The 26,350-nt window shown below is 43.7% G+C and overlaps 1 protein-coding gene across 3 annotated transcripts in view; it reads left to right on the top strand.

Moving 5' to 3' along the window:
* Positions 1 to 1,277: 1,277 nt before the first annotated feature.
* Positions 1,278 to 26,350, top strand: part of mtss1 (MTSS I-BAR domain containing 1) — a 36,144-nt gene continuing 11,071 nt past the window's right edge. For all 3 annotated transcript variants that reach the window (XM_086087348.1, XM_086087346.1, XM_086087345.1), the window contains exons 1-6: positions 1,278 to 2,025; positions 13,175 to 13,236; positions 16,497 to 16,570; positions 23,727 to 23,811; positions 24,174 to 24,265; positions 24,347 to 24,421. In XM_086087348.1, the coding sequence (XP_085943474.1) occupies positions 1,954 to 2,025; positions 13,175 to 13,236; positions 16,497 to 16,570; positions 23,727 to 23,811; positions 24,174 to 24,265; positions 24,347 to 24,421 (460 nt within the window). In that variant the 5' untranslated portion in view covers positions 1,278 to 1,953. The remainder of the gene's footprint in view (positions 2,026 to 13,174; positions 13,237 to 16,496; positions 16,571 to 23,726; positions 23,812 to 24,173; positions 24,266 to 24,346; positions 24,422 to 26,350) is intronic.

Genomic DNA, 26,350 nt, shown 5'->3' with positions numbered 1-26,350 from the left:
TGCTGATTTATTGAAAATATTTATATAATAATTATCCGTAAGGGGGAAAGGACCAACTAATGGAGAAGCAATGAAGTAGTGTTATTTCTGGCCACCAGGTGTCCCTGTTGCACAAGGCATAAGTCGTGCAGTCGTTCTTAAACTTTTCTCCAAGTACCTAAAAAGAATGCTTGAAACGCGAAAAAAAAACGACTTAAGCAGTGATTCAATTAAAATGGATTACACTTAAAAAAATCATTGCACCTGAGTAAAACTTTTAAAATAGGCACTTAAATATTAAATACAACTGAACTGAGGCAGCTCTAAAATGTATTGCATGTGCATTGTGTACCTAATATTGTGGCCAGGGAGTGTATGAAGAGTCCCAGTTAACACGCTGCAAAAACAAAAACCATCGCATTATTTATGTTTCCATGGAAACCAGACTGGGATTTGGCAGACCCCAGTGATTCAGCACATCCGCCCTGGTTGCCATGGTGACATTGAACAGTGAGTCAGCTTGTTGCCAGGCGATGACTCGGCAAAACACACACGCGCGCGCGCATTCGCACACACAGAGTTTCTGCCCTGTACAAAGACAATAAATGCTTTCTATTCTATTATGTTCCATTCTATTCCATTCTGTCGAACAGTACTCTGTTAGTTTTGACTTATTTAAATGAATTATAGCTGACTAATAATTTGACTGTTTATTAATCACATGTTTCTCCCCGCCCCTCCGGGACGTCCCCACTCCTCGCCCCACAAGAAACACCTCCCTCCGCCATGCCCAGATACGCAACGTCAAGCTATCAGTTAGTCATGACCGGATGCGACGCAGACTTCAAAATAAAATGACATTTTCAACGAAAACAGACACGTGGTGAAATGACACACTAACACGAAAGTGATTAGCGAGCAAATACTAACGGTCGTAAATGGGGGGGGGGCTGTAATTCAGGATTTCATCTCACACACAATTTAAATGCTCTCATATATCCATCGTCACACAATGAGAGCATTGCAGCAGTGATATAAGTGAAAAACATTTTAATAATGACTGTGAGCGTGTGTGATCGCCCTGTGTGAGAGCGTTTCACTCATTTGTATGAGTTTTTCATTTGTGTAGGTATGAGAGCGTTTCAGTAGTGGGTATGTAGCAAATGAGAGCTGTCAGGGTACCTTTTTTTAACACCGTCATACTCTTTTACTGAAATTGAAGGAGATTTGTTTTGAAATTCCGGCAGGATGTAACAGTTGTTGGCTTCGACTAGCTTGGCGGGTTAACGAAAACCACACGCACACAAACGCACGCACACATGCCCCACACACTCTCGCTTGAGGTAAAGAAGAGGTCGGAGGACAACCCGTCTGTTGGAGCTAGTGGAGGAAAAAAACGGCGTCTGAAACTCGTCATAAGGCTACATCGACCCACCGCCAACAAATGATGACGTGTGGTTGTCTTTTCAGGATTAAATACTAACGAAAAAGAAGACGGGAGAACGGGAGAGAACGGGCGTAGAATTCGAGCGGCGATCCATGTTATCCACACTCGTAGTTACAGGTTGCTAGCGGAGTTAGCCACCTAGCCGCGGTTAGCTCGCCGCGAGTGGCCAACTTTTCACCGTTTTCCGGCCAAACTCGCTCGTTCAGTCCAGCAAAATGTGCTGTTTCTCGGGACGTGTATCCACTTGGCCGGCGGCTAGCATTGGCTGAGAGCCTCTCTTTTTTTTTCGTGTGTGTTTTTTTTCTGCTGCACTTTTCGGAGCTGTTGAATTGACCCCCCCCCCCCCCCCCCAAAAAAAAGAAAAGAAAAGAGGTGGACTTTGCCCTACGGCTGTTGTAACGTTAACCTCCTTCAAAAAGGCATCCATTGATTCTACCATTGGGAATATTTTAAAACTGCTTTTTTAAAGAAGACAAAGTTGTCCCGGAGGATTTTTGTGTGTGTTTTTTTTTTTGCCTGTGTGGAAAATGGATGCGGGCATAGAGAAGGAATGCAGCGCCTTGGGAGGTCTCTTCCAGATCATCATGAACGACATGAAGGTAATCGAGTTTAAATCACATTTAAATGGGATTTTCCTGGGTTTCAACTATAACAGCATCAGGGAAGAGAAGATTCATTCATTGTTTTTTCAGGATTGTCTGCCTAGTCCACGAGCATTGTTGGGCCTGCCTTGTGTTTAGAAGCAAAAGCGAATTGGTGAAAAGTCTTCAAAGGCAAATGACAGTCGCTGCTTGGCACCGCAGCAAACAAATAATGATTATTGCTTTTAGCAATGGCATTATCTTTCGGACTCAGTGATTGCTTTACTTTTTTTTCTTCCAAAAATACATTGGTGCCTTGAGATACGAGACCGTTTAGCCTTTTTTATTTGACTTGGGAGCGTAAACTTGGCGGCAGCGAACTCAACGGTCTTAACTAGCAGAAGTTTGGCATTTTAGTAAACAATTTTTCATAATTTAGACTTCGATGTGTTTATTACCACTCCCGGTTGAAATATACTGCCAAAGGAAACAAAAAAAATGACACGTTGTGTATTTAACATAAACCACACATCTTAGCCTTTATCACATCATGACAAATGTTCGATGATGTACCTTTTAAACTCCTTTACGCTCAAGTCGCAGATACTACAGTAAATTAGGAGCCTGGTGACTCCCAAGTGGATAGAAATATGATGATGATTATGAACATAATTAATTGCTGCACGTCGAATTAGGGAACACGTTCTATAACAAATGTGGATAAATAAATAGATATTGTGTAACAAAAAAATTTTTTGAGCCGGAAATGTTTTTTGATTTGAAAGAAGCGAGTGCATCGAATTGTATCAAATCTAATTGTGTACCACTTTTGAAACCCATCGAAATACGTATCGAATCTTCTTTATTGGAGAGCTATAACGAGAAGGAAATGGCGCGTTTACTGTACTGTCAAGGTCATTCGTCTGCATAAAGTCCTTGCTTCATCCCCTCTCAAATCCATCCATCAAATCAAATCGTGATCCCACTCAGCCGAACTGTTCCATTTTCAAATCAAACCCTCCTTGGATTCGTTTTGGAACCCCACGTATCAAAAACCTTATCAAATCATATTTCGTGGTGAGATGCACTTTAGTCGTTCATATTGTATTTATTCACCAGTGCACTGTTTGGGGTTAGTCCGATGCTGGCTGAAAAGATGTGCCAATGTAACACGTTGTATCTAAAATGACTCTTTATTTTTTGTTTTTTTTGTGATACATTAACTTGAACTCCAAATTTGACACTGAAAGGCAGTAGGTGGACTTTGGTTGCAGTTGTATTGAGTTTTCCAACTAGAATCGGGCCATGTGAAAACGGGGGGTAAAAGGGGCCAGCCAGGGTGGAGGGTAATAACATAAGGCAGCTTTTTACCAGCTGTGTCCTCTTTTTGATGTTTGTTAGCCGCGTCTCTTGCCTCGTCTGTCTGGCTTTTTAAACCCATAAAATGTGTTCTCTACCCTGAAGTAAACAATTAGAAACATAGGCAATTATTCTTTTAGGTTAATGAAAAATGTATAGTTATTGACGGGCATTAATTGCTTTAATAAAACCTTAACGCAATCGAGCAGCCCGTTTTTTTTTTTCACATTCAGAAAAGTCGATCCTAAAGGTCCACATTTAGTCACCTCTCATTGTGGAATATGAACACAACTTGAACAAAAAATATCTTGGCTTACGAGGAAGGTAAAAGAGCTTGTTGGGGTTTTTTACTTGAAGAAATCAGATTTGTCAAAAACAAAAAAGACCCCCAAAAATATTGCTATGTTCAGGAAATGCAGATACCTTTTACCAGACAGACATCATTTTTCCCTTGATATGTAGGACTTAATTCACATAAGAACTTTTATGAGAAATTATTTTGTTGATACTTTTATCTAGAAAAATGCTAATTCTCTGCTAAAAAGAAACTGTTACTTCATCCATGTTTTATACCTTTATTTCAACTTAATTTTTCAAAAAATACAGCCATATTTGACCAAAAATTCTGCATAATTTTTTTCTCCCAAAAATGCTACATTTCTCCAGACAAATAAAACTTTATTTGTTTAACTTAGCATTTTTTTCACGATTCACTTGCTGTGACATTTCAACTTTATCCTCATTGAATAATTGTTTTTTTAAATATTTATTTTCCTTGTAAGCGTAAATCCCCTTTGTGTATTTATTTATGAGTCTTGCTTCTGATATTGCTCATTGCACATTGATATATTAATGTTTATTTAACACACAACCGAAATTTGGATACGCGGTGAAGAGATTCCGATTGGCCATGAAGCGACTTTGAAATAATGTCGTGCGTAACGGCTTAGGCGTGTGAAACGTAAGACAAACATGGAATGTGGCACGGGACGTCTCGATTGAGGCTTTTGCAGTCTGGATTGTGACACGATAATGACACAGATGAAATTTCTGTCTTGAGAAATCCGACCAGGTTTGCGCAACGGCGGCTCCTCAAATGACTCAATGATTTTCATGGCAACGCTAAGATTTTTTTTTCTCAACACCTGTTGGATAAATTTCTCGTTTGATCACCAAGGGGCCGCCAGACGAGGGAGCGAAAATGAGGAGCTTTAAGTTTCACGCCGATGTCAAGCAATTTGTTGCCTACCTGATGGAACTTGTAGAGCGAAACCTGACTCATGTGTATTGGAACATAGCTGGGAAAAAGGTGTGTGCGTGTGTTAATGTTTGTGAGAGTTTGTGTGTGCGTGTGTGTGTGTGTAAACCAGACAGTGTTGTGAGCAGGGGCGGAGCTACGTGGTGGCCATGGCCACCCCAGGCCATTCTCTGGCCACCAACATATCAAGCTGAAGATTACGAGTATGTTGAGCAAGGTTCTGAATAAGTGTTTAATTTTTCCCGTGAAACCTTGACTGTAGATGGTACGATAAACAGGGACTTCTCGGTTACACATCTCAGTTGGGCATCAAATCTTGAATCGATTGGAATTGGGACTAACATTCCGATTGCCCTAGAAACGTTCGTATTACAAAATTCCGCCTTCCTGATTGGGTGCCGACGACCTGAAGAAGCTAAGTACTTCATTTCCCAGAATACCTTGCTTTATCAAAAGTCTTTGAATTGGTTGCCCTCACTTGTAAAATACACTGATAATAATAATAATTAAATTAAAAGTAATTGAAAGATTTTTACTTTAACGACACCAATATGCAAAATGAAAATGCAGGTAAAGGAATTGTGTCGTTCCTCATTTCACAAATGGAAATCACATCACAGTCTGCAATTTACTGCAGTGCTCCAATTTCAAACGCGACAGCCAAGTAAGTTTGCAGATTTTTCATCTGTAATGTAATTTTGTATTTTATCAGGACGGCCATGGCTTGCACTATTTTCATTGGGAACTGTGTCACATATTATAATTTACTCACCACTTGAAACGTGTCGGCAACAACACATTTGCCAGCGTGCGCGCGTTCATTTGCACGTGCGAGTCCGATTGGCGTCCATGGCGCCGTCCCAAGCAGGGCAGTCCCGCTCGCCTTCTGCCTTGTTGGCATGCGCCGACGGAACGTCATGTCGAATTAATCAGCCTTTCTGTCGGGGTAAATCTCTCCTCGGTGGCATCGTGACCCGATCGCTCACGATCAGTCTGGCGCAAATGCACCCGAGCTCATCGAGGGCGTTATGCTAATTAATTGCTGACAAATGAACAACTAATGTGATGTTAATCCGTGTACTCCGGCTTCCTCCCACATTCCAAAAACATACATTGCCAGCGTGATTAAAGATGCTAAAGCAGGGGTCTGAAACTCGGGTTCCGTGGGCCATTTACTGCCCGCTGGAAGATATTTTTCGTCCCCCCTGCTTGATATCAAAGTTTAAAGTTAGTGTGGCCCCCACTTTTTTTTTGCCGTGTCATTGCCCAGCACTTTATGGCAAAATAATTCACCAAGTGGAAGGAAAAGACATCCTGTCTCCTCGTCCCGATCATGTCTTTGTCAAGAACAACCCGTACGGTCTGCGGCGTTGATTATCTTCCGCTTACAATCATCGCGGCGTCTCAAACGAGGGGCCCAAACATGAGACTGATGGGGCACACGAGCGGGCGACCCCGCCCGCTCGTCCGCCCACCGTCCATCCCCTTGCGTACGTCCTCCTGCCATGTGTGCCGCCGCATCGTCTTCCTCTCCTCCCCGCAGTGTCATTCCAGCACTGCATCGGGATTCAATTAGTGCTTTTCTGCTTGTTAGCTGTTTACTTGAAAAGGAAACTGTCGCTCCCGACAACAGCAGACCTCCTCACGCTCCTCCTCCTCCTCCTCCTCCTCCTCCTCTTCTCTGCCCGCCGACTGAAATTGAAACCTTGTGAGTATGTAGCATGAGTTAGAATGGCAAAACTCCTACAACCGTGACTACTCGTACACCAGTAGAACCTTCGGATTGTTGGAAGCAATCCTCCCCTTTCCCATCTGTAAATCTTTATGAACTGTCACACAAGTACAAAAATGAATTAATCACTGTTAATATTAAGATGTGCAAACACTCAATCATGCCTTTAAAATGGCCAAGGCAGTTGCTAATTCAATTGTTTCACATCTTGGAGCAAAAAAGAAGATTACGGCACTCGAAAAGGACCCTGTCATGTGGAACCCATGCTCCCTGCGTTTCCATTGCTTGGGATTACTGGGCCAACGCTAGACGCGTCCTATTTGTTTTTTTTTCATCAAGATATTTACTGAAATGTATTCTCTTCGGACTGTGTAGGTGTATGTTCGTGATAGACTGTATGTGCTATGTTTTAGGAACAGCTCCATTGTAAACCCCCTGCTCTTTTATTGTTGCTTGTTTTTTTTGTGGTCCAGTGGTTGATTTAAACTTCGTCTGTTAAGACACTCTCCACCCAGGGAGTCGTCCATCCATTTTCTGTACCGCTTGTCCTCACAAGGGTTGCGGGGTTGCTGGAGCCTATCCTAGCTGGTTTCGGGCTGTAGGCGGGGTACACCCTGAACTGGTTGCCAGCCAATCGCAGGGCACACACAGAGACGAACAACCATACTCACAATCGCACCTATGGACAATTTGGAGTGTCCAATTCACCTGCCATGCATGTTTTTGGAATGTGGGAGGAAACCGGAGTACCCGGAGAAAACCCACGCAAGCACGGGGAGAACATGCAAACTCCACCCAGGAAGGCCGAAGCCCGGACTTGATCTCACAACCTTTTGCACTGGGAGGCGGACGTGCTAACCAGTCAGCCACCGTGCCGCCTCCAGGGAGTCGTGAGAATGCAAAATGTGTAACAGGCAATCAAGGACTTGTTTGTATCCTCCTCCGTGACATGCACTGACTTCCGTCATCCTCAAAATAGAAAAGTTTGTGGTTCCACAGGAGTCCCAGCCAGGCATATTTCTCACGGTGTCGGATCAAGAGATCCAACCAAGTCTAATCAGACCTGTTTGATCTACTTGACAATCTTTCTCCTGAATCAGCTATGTTTGGGATGACTATTACGGAATGTTCCACATGATCACGCTCAGGAGGATGTACACGGGGAGGGAGGGACGGAGGGACGGACGGACGGACATGAGTCAACAGGTAGCGCGACGGATGAGTGACGCTCAATGGAGGGTGGGGCTCTATGACACACGCACACACATACTGTGTTTGCAGCAGCACTCCTGTTTAAAGGCAGAGGGTTGGTGCACTTTAATAGACTCAGAGGTCATTGGCTATCTGGACAGTCAGACTTTTGAGTGTGGAGCGTTTGTATCGTAATGGTTTATGGTGATGACGAGTCCACCTTAAGACCTGAATCCACCCATGTATTGAAAATGGACGGATGTGCGATGAGGAACATTGAAAAATTGTAAATCATTGTACTGAATTCCTGATACTGGAAAAAAATCTGCAGTTCTTCAAAGGATTCTAATTCTGAAATGAAATTTAATTGTGACTATAAGATAATTGTGATCGGTGCACCCAGAGTTAAATTTGATAAATTTTTCGTTTTGCTATCATGACAACCATATGTAGTATTGGCTTGTTTCAGTTGATCAAAACGATTGAGTAAATTAGTGGCAAGACTGACAATAACATAAGTCCAATTTGAAATCTAAAATTCTATGTTCGATGTATCAAAGGAAGCCGCTATATTTGAGCAGATGGCGATAATGAGACCCACGTGACTTGAAACCAGGACTCGTCCACAGAGACGTCGGCACTCTGCGTTTCCTAATGATCGGCGCGATCTGGATGAGTGTGCGATGGCATCGAAGCCCAGATTCCAGCAGTCGCCGAATCCACTTTATGCTCATCATTTTGCAGTGCGCCTCCTCCGTTCGTGACCTTCCCTGAACAAACCATTAGCCCGATGTTGACATGCCCCAGCTGACTGCTTTCACTCCTTTTGTCCCGCTTTGACTCAACCAGCGCCGCTCAAACAAACCTTTCCAACCTGCTGTTTGAACAGCCGCAACTTCCCTCATGCCTGCTTTGGTCTCCCTCCCCAGACTACTTTAAAGCTCAGATACAAATGGAGGCTTCCATTCGTGCATACATTTTTCCAGCTGGATTTACGCTGCAGCTCCAATTGCGCAATATCTGATTTTGTTTGTCTTGTTCCATGTATATTTCAAGTCACACATTTGCCATCTGGCTGTGTTTACATGAAAGGAACACACGAAAACAACCCAGGCTCCCAAATTGAGCGTCTTTCAATGTAAAATTAACCAAGAGTTTTCCCATCACCTCTCAGATTTTCTTTGAGGTGTGATTGAAAATGGAAGAGCCCAAACACATTCTCAACCTCGTCTTCCTTTATATTCCCAATTAGCTGAAAACTTGTTAGCCTTCTGCTCTTGTTCGGTTTCAAACAAATATATTTGTGTTTGGGGAACATTTTTGTCGTGTGAATTGTTGCCATCCTACAGTTTTCGTACTGTACCAGATGCTGATGCCATCCTTCACCTAATTCAGGGGTAGCTAACCCTGGTCTTCGAGAGCCACTAGTCTGTTTTCCATCCAAATGTTTTGACATTTTTAAGCAAATTTTGTGAACATTTGCAAAACGGACATGCGACTTATGCCCGTCTCCATCTGTTCTTCTTTTGCGAATATTGAGGGAGGGGGGGGGGGCACTGTCGGTGGCGGCATACATGGAAAACAGGCGGGACAGCAGGTCTCGGGGACTAGGGTTCCCTACGCCTGACCTAATTACTTTGAATACAAGAAGCCGTGCTGCAGCCTAAAAGCCAACACAGTTGGAACAATGTTCCTCTTTTCCGTGTTCTGCCTAAAAGACGCTGGCGGATTAATGTTGAGTCTTTCTCTTTTACTCTGATCCAAGAGGCTTCTCTCTCTCTCCCTGGCCATCCCCCGTCGTCCCTCGCTGAAAATGCTAGAAGGCGTAGCAATTTTTCCTACACTGTGTCAGAAACAACAAGACTGTGGTTTCCTCTAAATTTAGTGCCAAGGGTTCCTCTTTTCTTTTAGCAGCTGGAACTCCCCGTGGAGCACGGTGGAAATAACTGTCACAGAGCCTCCACTCATTCGGAACAACGTGCTCCTGTGGCGTACCGGGTCATCCATCGGCTTGACAACTAAATGAGATCTTTCTTTAGTCAGTCACTTTGGATGTCGCCTCAAGTCTCGCCTCGGTCGCCTTCTCTGTCGCCAGTCACTAGAGTAAACAGAGATTAGGGATTGGAGGCTGGCGGCAGGTGACTACACACCCTGACTCGAGTCATTAATAGCAAACCGGCTCGGCTGATTGGATAACAGCCCCGAGTGTCCCCTCTGCACGCAGCACTGTTTATAGCTTAGCTCGTGTGCACCGCATGCACTTGCAGGTTGGCGTACGGGAAGGCATGGGTGCTGCCAGTCTGCATTTGAAAGCGACCATCCTCCCCGGTACGCCTTCCTTCCCCTCCCCTGGGCCGGGGGCTCCATCCATGGCCCGGGTCTCGGTGCTACGGGGGCCGGCGGGGGTGGCTGGGGTTTGATGTCGTGCCCGCCCCGCTCCAGTGGGCGTCCTGGCACCTCGGGCGGGACCCAGTATCCGGGGGGCGAGCCCTATCGCCCCGCCGGACGGGTCCCATATGCCCGCCGGGGTCCTGGTGGGGTGGGTGTCTGTGGATCTCACGCGGCTTCGTCTGTCCTTCCTTCCTTTTCTCGGTCTCTCCTTTGGTCTCTTGAGGCCTCCCTGATTTTATGTTTTTTGGATTTGTTGGGGTCTGGATGTTTCTTGGGCTGGGGAGGAGTTCTGGTGGGGGGTGTCTGGTCGGTGCTGGATTTCACCTTCCTTGGTTTTCTTTGGTCCCCTCGGGTCTCCTGGTGTTCGGTTTAGGTGAACGGTATGAGATTTTTTCTAATAGGTTTTCTGGTGAGCTAACAAATACACGCACGCACACACATACACATACTCACCCACGCACACACACACAAAAAAAAAAAAAAAAAAAAAAAGCAATGATGATGACATTTCCGAATGAACAATACTGAGCTCTTAGAAAGAAAGAGGGAAAAAAAAGAAAAAAGAAAGCAACTATCCCTCCATTTGATGTGCTGATACTGTTCAGGGTCACACGGTCAATTTAGCCGATAAGAGGTCAAATATTTGTCGCAGGTTGGGTTCATTTGGTGTGAAACTAGTTTAGTGAACCATCAGTGACAATATGATGCGGTGATTAAATCTTTGTGGTTTTACAGTAATAACTGCCTACGTGGTGTGCGTCAAAATGAGTTTGTCGCCCCAGCGCTGTACCATGCCAACGACATCAGTTTTCATGCTCGGGCTGCACAGGCATTGCCCACTGCTGCACCAGTTTGCAAAGGGCTGTTACATTCCTTGTCGGTCATAACAAACTCGGGTAGAATGTGAAGTTTAGGGGAGAAAGTCGCGAGGGAACCCGCTTGCACTCAAAGTGGGTTGATGATTCTTTTGAGAGGTGTTCACTGACCGCTTAAAAAAAACGTTGTCAACAAGCAAGTCGAGTGTTTTCTGCTGCTGCTGCGCTGCAATTTAATGCCCAGCATTTTGTTGCATTTATACTATCATCTGATCTCGTTTAACCCCTGCCCGTCTAATCTCATCATACTTTGAAATCGTTGGCCACGTTGATGAAAAGGGGCTGGCTACATACACTCTGTGGCTGTAGACTGGAATTTTCTCCATTTCTCAATGGATTGCTTAGTGTCTAGAGGCGTAACACAGGCGCGATGACAGCTGTGTGAAAGGGAGTAGCCTTAAGTCAGGACTGGGGTGTAAAGTTTAACACCTGTGACTCGCTCTCATTACTGGTCAGGTTGACTGCAGTCATCATTATCCGACGAGTATTTTGTACGTTGGTGGAGAGATGGCCACACAAAAGCCCAATATGGTAATGTGACGCCACTGGCGTGTGCGCCGCAGCCATTTTGTGGGATCTGCGTGAAAGACGCTTGAAAATGAAAGACTCTGGACAACAAGCAAAATTGTAATAAACTAATACATCCTAGCCGGTCAAGAGATTTGAGATCTGCTCTGGCTGGCGGTGATGCAGCGCGTGTCAGCTGTGAAAGCCTTCAGCGGGCTTGTAGCTAAGAGGCTAACGGCACAGCGTGAAAGGGTTAAAGGCTTTTCATCTACTCTCCGGCCGGCCAAGCGTCAGCATCGGCAGAGGTCAGACGGGTTGCAGAGAGTCGAGTTCTGGCTGAGCAGCTGCTGCATTCGGCGCCTGCAGTGCGAAGCAGCCTTGGATTACATCATCAGTCAAAACAGGTTTCTGGCCCATGAAGGACGCGTCACAGACCAGGAGCAAAAGTTCCTAAACTTGTCTGCTGTCTTTTCGATAAGGCAAAATAACACACATTTCTATTTGAGGGTTTTGGAAAGAATAATTGCCTGTTTTGATAGTTGAACTGTAAATATATCCTATGATCCCAAAACACTTTAATATCAGTTTGGAGTAAATTGTACATGATGATTTGGTTAAGAAAAAACGCACTGGAAGTGCAAGGATACCCACCGCGCATGTGGCTGTTTGCAACCCATAAGGATACCCTCAACTACTACTTTCCTAATTACACATTGTATGACATTTATGTCTCAGTAATGCATTGATACAGTAAAATGCCTATTGGTGTTTCTTGTGCCCCTCTTTGTACCTTACGTTGGTCGAGCAGCTGATCAGCTGTTAACTTGAAAAAAAATTGTCAACAGCATCGACTCAGCTCCATTTTTGATTAGTCATCAAAACTCCAGATTATCTGATGATGAAAGTTTCAGCTGCATCCCCGTTGAGTGTATTAATCCTCTCTGGCTGCGTCTGTAATTCCCCGAAAGCACCACTGTTCTCACGCTCAACCTCCCCACAAGCAATGTCACACCGCTTTTTAAAAAATTATTATTATATCTCACCAAGGTCATATGCGCCGCTCTTTTACGAGCATAATAGCATTAGATCCGCATCGGTGTGACCTGTAAGAGCTATTATTAAAAATGCCAAACCCGTCTCCACATACTCTCACCTTGTCCACTAAAGAAATTGACTGCGTATGTCTCGGTTCACTATTCACAGATTTGCCATTTTTTCCTCTGTGGGATGTTTTGATTAAAAAACAACAACAACAAAATGTTTCGATTTTTTTACCTAAATAGGAAAGTAGGACATATTAATATATAATATTAATAATTATCGCGGAAGTGCTGTCTGTTCAACATCTTGACTGAGTTGAAAGGCTTTGTATGTCGAGGAGGTGCCAAGTTTAGCTTGGTTGTTAGAAGCTAAGCAAACACTTGCTGCATTAAAAAAAATACAAATAAAATCATCTATTTTTAATTTTTAAGGGTAATACAAAATGAGTTTAGCATTTTTTCAGATAATATTTTACTATATGTGATGTAACTTTTTTTTTTTTTTTTACAGCAATATTGTAATTGTTGCATTGCCCAATTGTTGGACAGCAGACATTCTACAGTTCAACATTCTACATTTACATGTTTAGTTGCGATTAATAGTAGTAGTAGTTACACAATAGTTGATTGTGTTGTTTTTGTCTTGGATAATCATAACAGTTAACAGTTCAACATTATTTCAAACCAAGTTTGTTAGTTTTTGTGTGTGTTTTGTTTATTGTGTTATGTTGTTGTTTCGTACTATTAGTTTCGAAATAAAATTTCAGTTGATCACTGAAGTGAGTGTAAACCCTGTGGTTTGTTTTTTCTGCAGGCCAGTTATCCCACGTGGGAGGACTTTGTCAACAAGGGAGTCAAACTTCAGTCACAACTCAGGTAAGAGCACCCGCATTTTAGCAATATTATCAATCTAACAGTGGATACATTTGTCAGGTGTTTTAGTCCAAAACACGTTCTTGACCTGGGTTACATTTTACAACGTTTTGTTAGTATTCGCTGGTTACCAGCCAATCACAGGGCACATGCAGTCAGTCACATTCACACATTACGGACAATTTCCAGTCTTGAGTGAAGCTAACGTGCTTGCTTTTGAGAGCGGTGAGAGCCGAGATTAAAACCCCAAACTGTGAGGCAGACAAACTAACCACTACCACGCTGTGCTGCCACATTACATTTGTATTTTTTTTACTATTTAACTCTTTGACCGCCAATAACGTTTAGTAAAATCCAAATGAGCGCCGCCAAAGACGTTAAAAGACGTTCACTATGTTTTTTTTTTGGGGGGGGGGAGGGGAACGGGTGGAGGAAAGCCCTGGAAAGCTGTGCTGAAAGTATCAAGCAGGTCAAGTTAGTATAATGACTATTTTTGGGCACTAGATAGCAGCGATGACTGTCTTTGGACAAGATCGGGTAGGCGTCAGTAGAAGACGTGAGGCGGAGCTAGAGTGTTGAGGGGAGAATGGCTGAGGAGGCGAAAATGGCGACCGGTTGCAAGCAGCTCACGCTTGAGCATTTTTTTCAAAGACGAAAACATCGACCAATGCTAAAGAGCACATTGATGATGATGATGATGGTGACTCCGAGGTTGACGCCGAAGTTGGAACCGTTGACGCGGCGGCTTCGATCGCGTCGTAAAGCCTCACCGGCTAGCGATGCTAACGGCGGAAAACGAGCACTTCTGCACAGGCGGACGTTCATGAAGAGTACCCCGAGTCCAATGCATATTCATCGGAGGAGCGGGTACAGTCTGATCACGGAGAAGACACTGGTTCTGGACTACGATGCCACTGTGAATGGAGTGGATAAGATGGATCAGAACATCTCTTACCACCCGGTATAGGAACCGAAGGACATGAGGAAGCCAGACGTAACACCAGGTCACCGTATCATGATCCTGAGAGTAGACTTGATGACAACATGGCCAAACACACACTGCAGTACATACCTGCTACTCCCCGGGAAAAAAAGCCGGCAAGAAAGTGCACGCGAAGGGGCAATCGCAGTGAAACTAATCTGTGGTGCAAATCCTGCTGCGTCCCCTTGCACGCAGGGGAGTTTTACACAATATACCTCACAAAAAGAAAAACTGTGTAGTTGAAACATCCACACAATTGTAAATAGTACCACAGTCGCACACATTTGTAAATAGTTTGCCAAATTGTTTTGTCAAATTGTTACACTGTTGAATGTAAATAAACTTATTTTGCTATCAAAAAACACTTTTTCGTTGTTGGTGGTAGTGTTTTACAGAAGTAAAGCTCTGTTTAGATGTTTGTGGCATCATTCATGGAAAAAAAAGGTGTCAAATTCACTAGAGTGCATGAAATAATATCGTTTCACTAAAAGCTTGATTTCTCCGTATTTTGATCCAAAACAGAGCATTTGGGTGAAACTAACCTATATTCTATTGTTGATTACTGAAGAACGGAATAAGGTAGAAACAAACTTTTTTTTTTCTGACGAAAGATGAGAGTTCAATCTTTCATTTGGTAGTATCTGTGTTTCCATAATCCAAACACAAATTTTTTTCTGGACCTTGAAAGATCAGTCAAAATGCTTAAATCAGCTGGCACCCACACATCCTCTTTTCTGAAAATGCTTGGCAGTCAAAGAGTTAATAGCTTTGAATATTGAAATAACCCATCCCAAACTGGTTATTACACTGCAGTGAAACAGGACAGCAACTCAGGTATCCATTTTGCAACTTCACTCTGCTTTACATAAAAGCTGAATTCACACGCACGCACACACACACACACACAGTGTCATCTGATCATCTTGGTTAGGTTTACAAGAGTAATGGCCGTGTGTGTGTGCGCTCATGCAGCGGTGGCGTAGCATACATAGTGTAGCCTGGTAATAAAACACGCGTGCACACGCACGTGCACTGCAGACAATAGGTCTATTGATGATAATGATGTGGCTTCAGAGGGTTTCCAGTTGCACTGCCGAACTGGCTTCTCATGTGGCTTTTCGCAGTCAGGCGTCCAATAACGAATTCACAGTGTGAGAGACTCAGGCTCATGTTGATTGATATCGGCGTCCTTGTTTGAGTCACTTTTGTATTTTTGCTGTGGAGATGTCTTTAGAGGAGCAAACGTGTGTTGACTGTTGTGGAGCAGAGCAAGGTGTCTAGTCAAGGTTGCGGATGTGCGCAAACTGCTAAATACTACGGAGCGCTACGGTACACGCCGGTGCTTTACTAATCTAGCTACACACTACTTTGTGAACAAACACATTGCAGCTCAGCCACTGGCAAGCGATACGCCTTTGGCAGTGCGTTAAACTCATTTGAAATGACATCACATGTTGTGAATATCAGTCCAGTATGCAAAAACAACAACTTAACAACTGCACTTTCCTAAAAAGAAAAGATGTGAATTGAACCAGGTTATTAGATACGGTGACCCCCCCACTATTTGGAGTTAGGGCTCAAGACGCACTGCAGATAGGGAAAATATTATAACGTGAGCAATTGACACGTCCCCAAGCGTTTATGCTTGCCTATATTAATACATACAACCCTACATATACCCCCAAGCGACATGAAAAAAAACACGAGTTGGTGAATTTGCAAATGGGGAACCGCAAATTCACTGCATAAATAATTGTTTGATAATCTTTCATTTCCTGGGAAATCGATTGTTAACAGTTTTCAGCTTTTTGTTTTTGTTTGAATGTCATACATTTGTTTCCTGTTTATACAAAAGAGAAGTATTTTGTTCCTTTATTGTACCCAATTCATGTTTGGCATACTGTCCATTACACTTTGAGTAAACATCCATTAAATACCCATTCCTCCTTTTTTTTAAATGTGGCCAACTTTTTTTTTTAACCTTGTGTGACAATGAATAATGCTATAAAAAAAAAAAAATTCACCTCCGTGTCTTAAGTTATGACTACATTTGGTTATTATTTTACAGCAGCTAAAAAAAAAAAAAGATTTACTGGTATAGATTTTTTCATTTCTCTTATTCAGATTCCACTGTATGGTAGAAAGAGCCGAAGTACATCATTTAGATAATTTTTTATTGCCCGGCCTCATTCCTGTGCCTAATCGCTGTCACTTTCGGGAGGCATGTAGATGCTCTTGTGTGTGTTTATGCTAAATGTGTGTTGCCTGTCACACTATTCAGGACCACCATCCTGGTGACGGGCGCCTTCCTGGATGCTTTTCAGAAAGTAGCCGACATGGCGATGGGCTCGAGAGGTAAGCGCAAACACGACTGCAATGCATCCACCACCACGAAAGGCCTTCTTCCCCCCCCCCAGCGGAATGTGTTGATTCTTCTGCTGCGCGTGGGTAGCTCCGCGATGTAGTCTTAAGACGGTTGCTGTGATTATGTAAGACCAGTTGGTATTAAAAGGAAGTCCCAACATGTGGGGGCGGGAGTGCCAGGGGAACGAATCATGGCCGCTCCCCTCCATGGAAGCAGCAGCAGACCTGCTCTGGCATGCCTGAATGTTTGTTAAAAAAAAAAAAAAAGAGTAAACACTTGATAGGTCCAATTATAGAAAATTTTTGTTTTCGTTCCCCAAATGCAACGGGATGCTATCGCTTATAGATTATGCACAAAAAGTTTGGCATATTCCGCATTCAGGGTAAATTACATGCATCCTCAACACATTTTGATGTCATGAGACCAAAATGACACCTAACAATGGATCAACAGTGCCGACAGGAAGTCAAGTGGCCACTGAGCTTAGAGTGCAACCGAGAGCCTGGAAGAGTCACAAAAAGCCATATAAGTGGACGTCCTTTGTAATTATTCATGGGTTGTTCATCTGCTTTTTGGACAACAGCAAATTGTGCAATAAGTAAAGTGAAACGTTGAACTACTGGACATGTGTACTCCGAGGTTTACTGATGGTCAAATTAAGTTCACTTGTAAAGGTTGTCCATTTTAATTTTACACACAAGCCCAATCACTGTTATTTTCTACTCATTCGCTGCAAGCTATTCTCAAATTAGAGATCACAACATTGCCAGCCATTTGACAGCATTTTAACTGATTTTCAACAGCCACATAATATTGTGTCATGTGATTATAAGCACCAAACCTACTGAAAGAAAGAGTAAGGCCTTTTTCTTTTTCCACTAGGAAAAAGTGTTTTTTTTTTGCTAGCCCTTTCCATGACTCTAACATTGTTAGTGTTTGTGAAACCCCAAAATATAAAACCATGATAGAGAGCTTTAGATGGCAAAAATGATTCTGCGCGCACTCTTTTTGTACCATACATACGCTGTAGAAGTGCTTTGTGCCTAAACATGGCCGACTTCCAATGTGTTGGCATTTCTCTGCCTCCGACGTGACAAGCTGAGATTTACCGGTACCCCAATTTCAACCTCAAATTCAAAACAATGCAACAGCGCCATCTACAGGGATCTGGTAGTCAACTACAGTATCTTAAGTTTACAAACCTGAGTTTCACAGACATGCTGGGCGAGACCCTCTTCGATGCCAGGATGTTGAAAAACGTACTTAAATGTCCAAGCAGTGAATGTGTTTGTATGCTTTCTAAGGACAGACGTTTGCACGTGGACAAAAGCATACAAATTGTGTGTTTTTTGAAAATGTTTGTAGAGAGCGGCATAATATCCTTGCTGGGGTTTGAAAGATCGTTATGAGCAAAGAACAAAGGAGTCTTTTTTTATTTATTTTTTTAAAGACACGTGTTCATGTGAAGAAAACACAGTCTTGAGGCGCTTGCATGGGTCACATCACATTGGACAGCATGCGTGTCATCACTGGAAGGCCGAGAGCTACTTTAAAGACACTTTTTTTTTTAGCACATGCTCATAGCATCACGAGATAGAGCAATCCAACACAAGGAAAATGAAATCGACCAAGATGCTGACGTTCTTGTAAAAATGAACATTTTGTTTTGCTGATTCACAAGCTAAATTCACTTGATGTTTTATATTTTCTTGGACAGTTGATAAAACGTAGTCTACTGGATTCCACGAGAGACATTTAATTTAGGGCGGCACGGTGGCTGACTGGTTAGCACGTCCGCCTCCCAGTGCAAAGGTTGTGAGATCAAGTCCGGGCTTCGGCCTTCCTGGGTGGAGTTTGCATGTTCTCCCCGTGCTTGCGTGGGTTTTCTCCGGGTACTCCGGTTTCCTCACACATGCATGGCAGGTGAATTGGACACTCCAAATTGTCCATAGGTGTGATTGTGAGTATGGTTGTTCGTCTCTGTGTGCCCTGCGATTGGCTGGCAACCAGTACAGGGTGTACCCCGCCTACTGCCCGAAGCCAGCTGGGATAGGCTCCAGCAACCCCCGCGACCCTTGTGAGGACAAGCGGTACAGAAAATGGATGGATGGACGGACATTTAATTTAATCCAAGGGTCCATGGTCTCACACTTACCAACAGCATACGTGCGTGATGCCGTCTGAAGCCCAACATTTGTGGGTTGCTAGTTAAATCTGTCACACTATGATCTATGACTATGATTGACCGTAACAGCAACAATTCCATCTTGGATACTTAATAATTTTCCATGTTTTACCTTGTGTTCAAAACCTTTTTTCATCTGTAACACAAGAGTGGACAATTATAACGTACATGACTGCCGGGTCAAAAAATAGCGCGTCTTCAATCTTGCGGCGGTGCCCTTCAGTATCCAAATCTTAACCATGAAGGAGATCACATCCATTCCCGCCGACTGATCTGCTTCAGCGCCGCTCGCAAAATAGAACCGCCGCCATCTGTTAGCCGGTAGCTAAGTGTTAGCCGGGATAAAGGGGGCTTCACGCGTGTATACATGTTGACTGAGCACATTCCCCCACCTGTGTGTGTGTGTGTGTGTGTGTGTGTGTGTGTGTGTGTGTGTGTGTGTGTGTGTGTGTGTGTGTGTGTGTGTGTGTGTGTGTGTGTGTGTGTGTGTGTGTGTGTGTGTGTGTGTGTGTGTGTGTGTGTGTGTGTGTGTGTGTGTGTGTGTGTGTGTGTGTGTGTGTGTGTGTGTGTGTGTGTGTGTGTGTGTGTGTGTGTGTGTGTGTGTGTGTGTGTGTGTGTGTGTGTGTGTGTGTGTGTGTGTGTGTGTGTGTGTGTGTGTGTGTGTGTGTTTAGACAGCTGCCTCCTCCTTCATTCTCTGGGCCACTACTTTAGCTCGTCAGCTGCTTTATCCGAGTGAGTTTGCCCGATAGCAATGGAACAGCTGACTTTGAGCAAGGGCGCAAGTTTACACTTTCTGACAACTATTCGAAATTTTTTGGGGTGGGGGTTTTATGGGGATCCCACCAAGTCAACATGTGACGTGTGCCAACGCAACATCATATGATTGGCTGAAGTAATCCGGCCAATTCCGACTATTTGCATGGAATTTTGCCTATTTTACCAAACTAGTACGTACAGTAACGCACCTGACTATAAGCCGCGCTAGCTAAATTTGGGGAATTCTCGAGTTTGTTACACATATAAGCCGCACCCGACTGTAAGCCGCAAGTGTTTTAATGTTCCCGCTACTTTCTTTTCCATAATGATGGTGCAAATTGTCTCGCTCTTGTTCTGTCTCTCCTACTGTATTTGGGCTCACTTGGTTTGTTTTGCTCTGCCTGACGCTCTTGCGCTAACTTTATAGTGCGCCCCCTTGTGATCTGATGGATAAGCCGCCCCTTGGTATTAGCCAAGCAGGGTCAAATGCAAGTGAAAAAAGTAGCGACTTGTAGTCCAGAAATTACTGTAGTGCATTTTCTAGTGTTTCCTGAGGTGGTCCATCTACTGCCACATTCTTACACACACATGCTGAGCACTTAATTGTTTTGTTCCTTTCTAAAATTCCTCCCCTTATAGCACCCGCAGGCAACTATTTGTGTGCGCGTGTGTGTTTGCTTGAGATTCAGAACAGGTGAGGTGTGTGTGTTCGGTGGGTGGTTGCCATGGTAATGGCCAAGTTTTTCTGCATCAGTTTATTATTTGTCTCCTCTTGGAACTGCTGTGTTATTATGTTGCCTTTGTGTGTGTGTGGGGGGGGGGGGATACCCGAAAACTTGGTAGTTTTTTGTAAGTATACTGGTGAAATCTATTTTAAGGATGAGCGGTTCAGATAATGGATGTATAGATGGATGGATTCCCGAACACGACCACCCAGCAAACTCACTTAGTAGTGTGTAGAAATAAAAATAAAAAAGAGCCCCCGTTGCACTCAATGGCTTTATTGAACGAACGATAAGAAAATAAATGTTGCGAGAACGTAACAAGATTGCAAATGGGAAGCAGATTACGAGCTGCCGATTTTTGCAACTCACGCCTAATAGCCAAACACAGACTAACAGCTAGCCAACTTTGGATTTGTTGACGCCCACGTCATTCACCAGAGCAGGCCCCGCCTTTTAAAACCATACACAATCAGAAGTCACAGATACTACAGTGGAATGTGTAGGTGGTTGATCCCAAGGCGAGTATATATGTAACTTTATCTGAATCCCGCTACAGTCGATGGGATACTCGATAGAATACAGTTCAAGGATTGGTGGTACGAGGACCCTTTCATTACTGGTAGAAGTTTTTTACTTTTGTGATTTCACCACGTTGATAGCGTGTTGTATTCTTGTAGGCCATTCATTGCCTTCACCAAGTGGACATAGTGTGAGCCAGTGTCACATAATTGATTGACACACAATCGATCGGTGGCTACAAATAGTAGCCGCGAGGCGTCGCCGTGTCTGTTTCACGCTGGATGATGTCACTTGTGACCCTGAGCTGCTTTGGTGTGTGTTGGTCGATGGTACCAGACTCTTTGTCGAGATTTAATTCAATTAGTGAAAGTTGCCATCATCGGAGTCGTAGCAGATGATCAGGCGTTTATTCAATTTGCTACGTTCCACAAAACCAAGCAACGGTTCCGTCCACACACCGACTTCACTGTTTGATGCGCCATGGTCGCATGTCTGACCGCGACAAATGCTTTCAACACAAGGCGGCCTATATTTAAACTGTAAATGGGCCAAAAACACTCATCCTAATACATTTACCTTTAAAACTAATTGCTTACAGATGATGTGATTTTGAATAAAAATGCAACACATTCCAAAGACTCTTTCCTAATAAGCCAGGCTAAGCATGCTCAAAAAGATTTTCGCCACTCATCATATTTCCTAGGCAGGAATTACTACTTTCCTATTAGCCTGGGCTTTCGTGGCATACTAGGGTGTTGCAGAAAGAGATATAGAGATTCTGTGAATATGTGAGAGAGAAAATGCAAATGACCACAAATTGTACAGTACACATTGGACCTTTGGAACGTGAATGATTTGGCCGTCAACTTTTTCCCCACAAAAATTCAGCTAGAATTCAAAATTTGATTGAAAACAGCGTAAGCAAATGGCCTCCTAATCAAATCGTTGTACGGCCCCCAAGAAAGTGATCGCGGCTTTCCAGGGTTTCTTATGACAAGAATGACTAATATGGGCAGATTGCAGGCACCAAAAAGCACAAGATTTCAAAACAAAATGCACTCAATTACATAAGTGTTGTCATCATCAGCTGATTAAAAAAAAAAAAGTGTCCTCCTTCCTTCCCCTTTGTGGTGCTCCCGTGTGACTCATCACCATGGCAACCAAGGAACAGTTGACGTCTTTGGCATCATGGTTTTTTTTTTTCTCCAAGCACACACACACACACACACACACATAAACACATAAACACAAAGGTGCTGACGGGCCATTATGGAAGTTTCCGAAGGTCAGTGACTGAAGGCCGGTGGTTGCCTCATCCTGACAAGCGGGTCAATGAATCAATAAGTGGATCAATTCAAGCAGACAGGAAGATTGATGAAGTGTTGTGTTCTGTTGTCACTCTTTCAAACTCAAACTGTTGTCACGGTGACCACTCGGGCGAGGTATGGGGCGCATTGCCACGGCTACGCACTTTTCACATCACACACACCTGGACAAGCGGCTGTTGAATGAGTCGCATTATGAGCGACGAGAGAGTGAGGCCGGAAAAATGTTGCTTCGGTGAGGCCGCTGAACAGTTTGTCCTCTGTCTTTCCCTCTCAGGAGGGAAATTGTAAATGACGAGCACAGCTTATTTTCCTTTCACTTTTCCATCCAGTTCCATTAAGCAGATCGGCGTTTGTCCATCGTGAGCGGTTGGGTTCGCTCTTAGTGCTAATGATGAACAGCAACTTGGGGGCAAAAACCTGTGAAAATGCCTCCTTTTACAGCTTTCTATCTTGCTGCTCCATGAACAAATGCCGGGCTTGTTTTAATTGCCTCGAGCGGAAAATGTACTTTGTGTACCGGACAGGATTCGAACACGCTCACAAAACGTTATGCAGCGGCAGACTCTTTGATGGCTGCAGTGCAACAGGAAGGGAAAAGGCAAATAACGCAAACACGCCTCGACACACCTTGTACCCAGGCTTTGTGTACGGTTTGTGTGCACATGCAGAAAGATTATGAATGACAAATGCAGGAAGTTGTACTGCACTTGCTTACATCACTTCCTGTTTTTGCTGGCGCCTTTGCATGCATGCTCTCATTTGCCTAAACTGTGCCTCTTTCACTGGGTTAATTTGTTCCCCCTTTAAATTTTACATAATTCCATTCACGAGTCAGCAATTTTTCTCCCCCATGTTTTTAATTCTTCAAACCAGCCTGTTTAGTGTAATGTTGCGTTGCCATTTCGTTCAGACTTCATAAAAGATCGCATGCCAGTATACTGTATGTTTCCCATGAATGTATTGCCTGGAGTTGTGTATAAATCACTTGAGTTAATTGCACTAAGATGCTGTCACAATCCTCCATTGTTGTTACCCTGAAAACTGAAAGGCTGTGCCGCACTTGAGTTGTTACTTAACACAATGAACCAATGAATTAGCCACATTTGGTTATTACTTATTATACTATATAGTGCAGTGAAACCTCCATTTTTCAACACCAAAGCTGAGTTCTCAAACTGGCGTCTGCAAGCCTTAGCTTGAGGACCATAAAATAATTAGCATTACCTTATGTTGTGTCATTGGAAGATAATTGCATACTTTACCTCCATTTGGGCACCATTAAAACAAAAACAGTTACTTAGTTTTCCATCCATCCATCCATCCATTTTCTGTACCGCTTGTCCTCACAAGGGTCGCGGGGTTGCTGGAGCCTATCCCAGCTGGCTTCGGGCAGTAGGCGGGGTACACCCTGAACTGGTTGCCAGCCAATCGCAGGGCATAGTTTTTAATTAACTCATTCAACATCAGCCCTAACCTGTATAGACAATTGGCAACTTTCTTGGGTGGACGTCGTTAGGATTCACTCGACTAGTCATTGAACCACAGAGCCCTCATTGAGAAGCAATTTTTTAAAACTCCTTTCAAAAGGTGACTTAAGATCAGCATCTGACTGTTGCATGTTTTGTTTTGCAGGTGCTACCAAAGAGATTGGCTCGGCTCTAACCAGGATGTGTATGAGGCACCGCAGCATTGAGTCCAAACTCAAACTTTTCACCACGTAAGACACGCACACACACACACACACGTGGACATGCGTTTGTGCACAGACGGTAGCAGGCGGCGTGTGATGCATTTATGTACCTGAAAGGGGAAGAAGGAGACATGAAAGTGCGTCTAATGACACCTTTTATCTCAGTGTGGGAATGCCAGACGGCGATGACTCCCGAGTTGAGAACTTGGATTTGTTATTGTTACATTCTAGCTTCAATCACAAGAAGACATTCATACAGTGTGCGAGGGCTGTAGAGCCTTTTTTTGGGGGGGGGGGGGGGACCTCAATCTTTAACGCGCATGCCCCAAGAGTGAGCTTCATGCGATTCATTCAGGACATTGAGTCACATTTTTCTCTCCCCCTCTCAGAGCAATCTCGGAAAGTCTCATCACGCCGTTAGAGTTGAAGATGGAGGAGTGGAGAAAAGCGGCCAGTCAGCTGGACAAAGATCACGCAAAAGGTTTGCCAGCTTGGACACGTAAGATGTGCCAACAGCACTCCGCGATGCCTCCTTCACATGTTTTTTTTCCCTTGTCTCAAGAGTATAAAAAGGCGAGGGCGGATATCAAGAAAAAGTCGTCCGATACCGTCAAACTGCAGAAGAAGGTGAAGAAAGGTAAGATGGAGGGCACAGCTTGTTTAACTTCATGAGGCATCTTCAGAAAGTCATACTGAGTCATACAGTGAATGTAAATACAAAATGGCCTCCTCAAATGACGTGAAAAGCACAAACCGTACCGTAAATGTGTGAGAGGCTTCCAAATAAAGAAAGACGGAAAGCTGACATTTACTCTATGCTCATGCAGATCACACATAAAAGTCTTGTTCGTTTTTTTTTTGGGAGGCCGTGCTAAATAATTAGCGTATCGTAACGTATCATTAAAAAACACATTCGGTAGGAGTGAGGTCGTCGATAGAGCACTTGTTTTCTATAGTTTGCTAAATCTACATGGTAGGAGTCTCCTGTGACACACCCAGTGGCTGCCATGGCAACACCTGGCCACGCCATCCCCAAGACCAGAGATTACCACTTGGCAGCAACCAAGACGGCCTACGGCCCTTTGCAGCATGATCATAGGAGAGAGGCAACGCCCGAACACATGTTCAAACACACCTCCGCAAACACACACGCACAAGTTGGTTTGTAAACACATCGCATACCCGTTGAGTGACACTTCAGACTCTCCCAGGGTGAACCCCACTCATGTGCTTTTTTACATCTCTGGACTTGTTTATTTGTTTTGCTTTGTTTCCCCATTAGACTTTGCACACACATTCCATCAGTCATGCTGGAAAAGGAAATAAAATAAACACTTAAGTGATGGCCATTTGTGCCGGAGTAGATTTAACGCAGGGTTGGGCAAGCTATGATTTACCAGAGGATTTGATCGATAGGACTGCAAATGGAGATTCCCAATACCTGCTTTGAAAAATAATCCAGTGGTTTGATATTTGTATTTTTACAGAATCTCACACATCAGCAGAGGTATTCTCACTCTCTGTACTTAAGTAGAAGAACTTCGGAAATCCGGCTTAATTATGACATGCAGTTAGTTAGGCGGCTAGCTATACCCACGATCCTTAACTGCATATTCCTTTTGTGGCTGCTTTAGAACGCCTCATTGTCAAGCCATGAGTGGGCGCATATCACGCAAAGATTGGCAGAATAGTGATGGGGCATTGTTTTTTTAATTGCCGAGAGCTTTGTACTGCTGTGGCTGCTTTAGAGTTTCTCGTTGTACTGTCCGTCTGGAAAAGCCCCGCAATGACCCAATGGAATTTCAGCCATTTTCGTGGCTCAAACATGTAGGCATAAGAAGGTGGTAGATGACGTAGCATCCAATTTGGCAGGTCATAGCAGACGTATTTGATCGACAGTTAAGTAGGGTGTGGTTTCAAGTGCAATCAATGGACGCATCCCCAAAATGTATGCGTGGAAATGGTGGCTTGATTTTTCATGATTTTAAAAGCTCATTTTCTGTACTTGACGGTTCTTTTAACTCATTTTCTCCCCAAAACGTATAAATATGTTCTATTTTAAGTGTTTTAAGATGTATTTATGTTCTAAATGTCTTTTTAATGCTAATGCCTACAGAAGGCTTTGATGCAGTCTCTCAACTGAAGAGAACGGGTTAAGCAATGGTAGTAATTACAAAAACGGCCAGCAGGTGGCAGCAGAGTATAAGAGATCAACCAGGGCCATGTTGCAAGCAAGCCGCTTCCCCCACAGTTCTAAACAGATTTGTGAATAATAATGAAACTTGCCTATATTCTGATGGTAATTGCTGCAAAACGGAAACAGAAATAGAGACTCTAAACTTTCTTTTGGTAGGTTCCATGTTTTTATAGCAATAGAACACAATATTCTGTGGGCCTTGCAAAATCAGTCAAAATCCAGTAAAACAGCCGGGAGCGAAGGGGGGTTGCTTCAGCGAAAATGGCTGCGAGTGGATGAGTTCATCATTCAAGTCTGACAGGGTTGATAACACTCGTCTGTGCTGTGTCAAATTTAAGAAGACATTTCTTTTTACAGAGACTTCGAGTA

This window comes from Leptonotus elevatus, chromosome 10, assembly GCF_054856555.1.
Source record: "Leptonotus elevatus isolate MCC_2025b chromosome 10, RoL_Lele_1.0, whole genome shotgun sequence".
NCBI classification, from domain to species: domain Eukaryota; kingdom Metazoa; phylum Chordata; class Actinopteri; order Syngnathiformes; family Syngnathidae; genus Leptonotus; species Leptonotus elevatus.
This window is presented reverse-complemented; position numbering and strand designations above follow the sequence as displayed.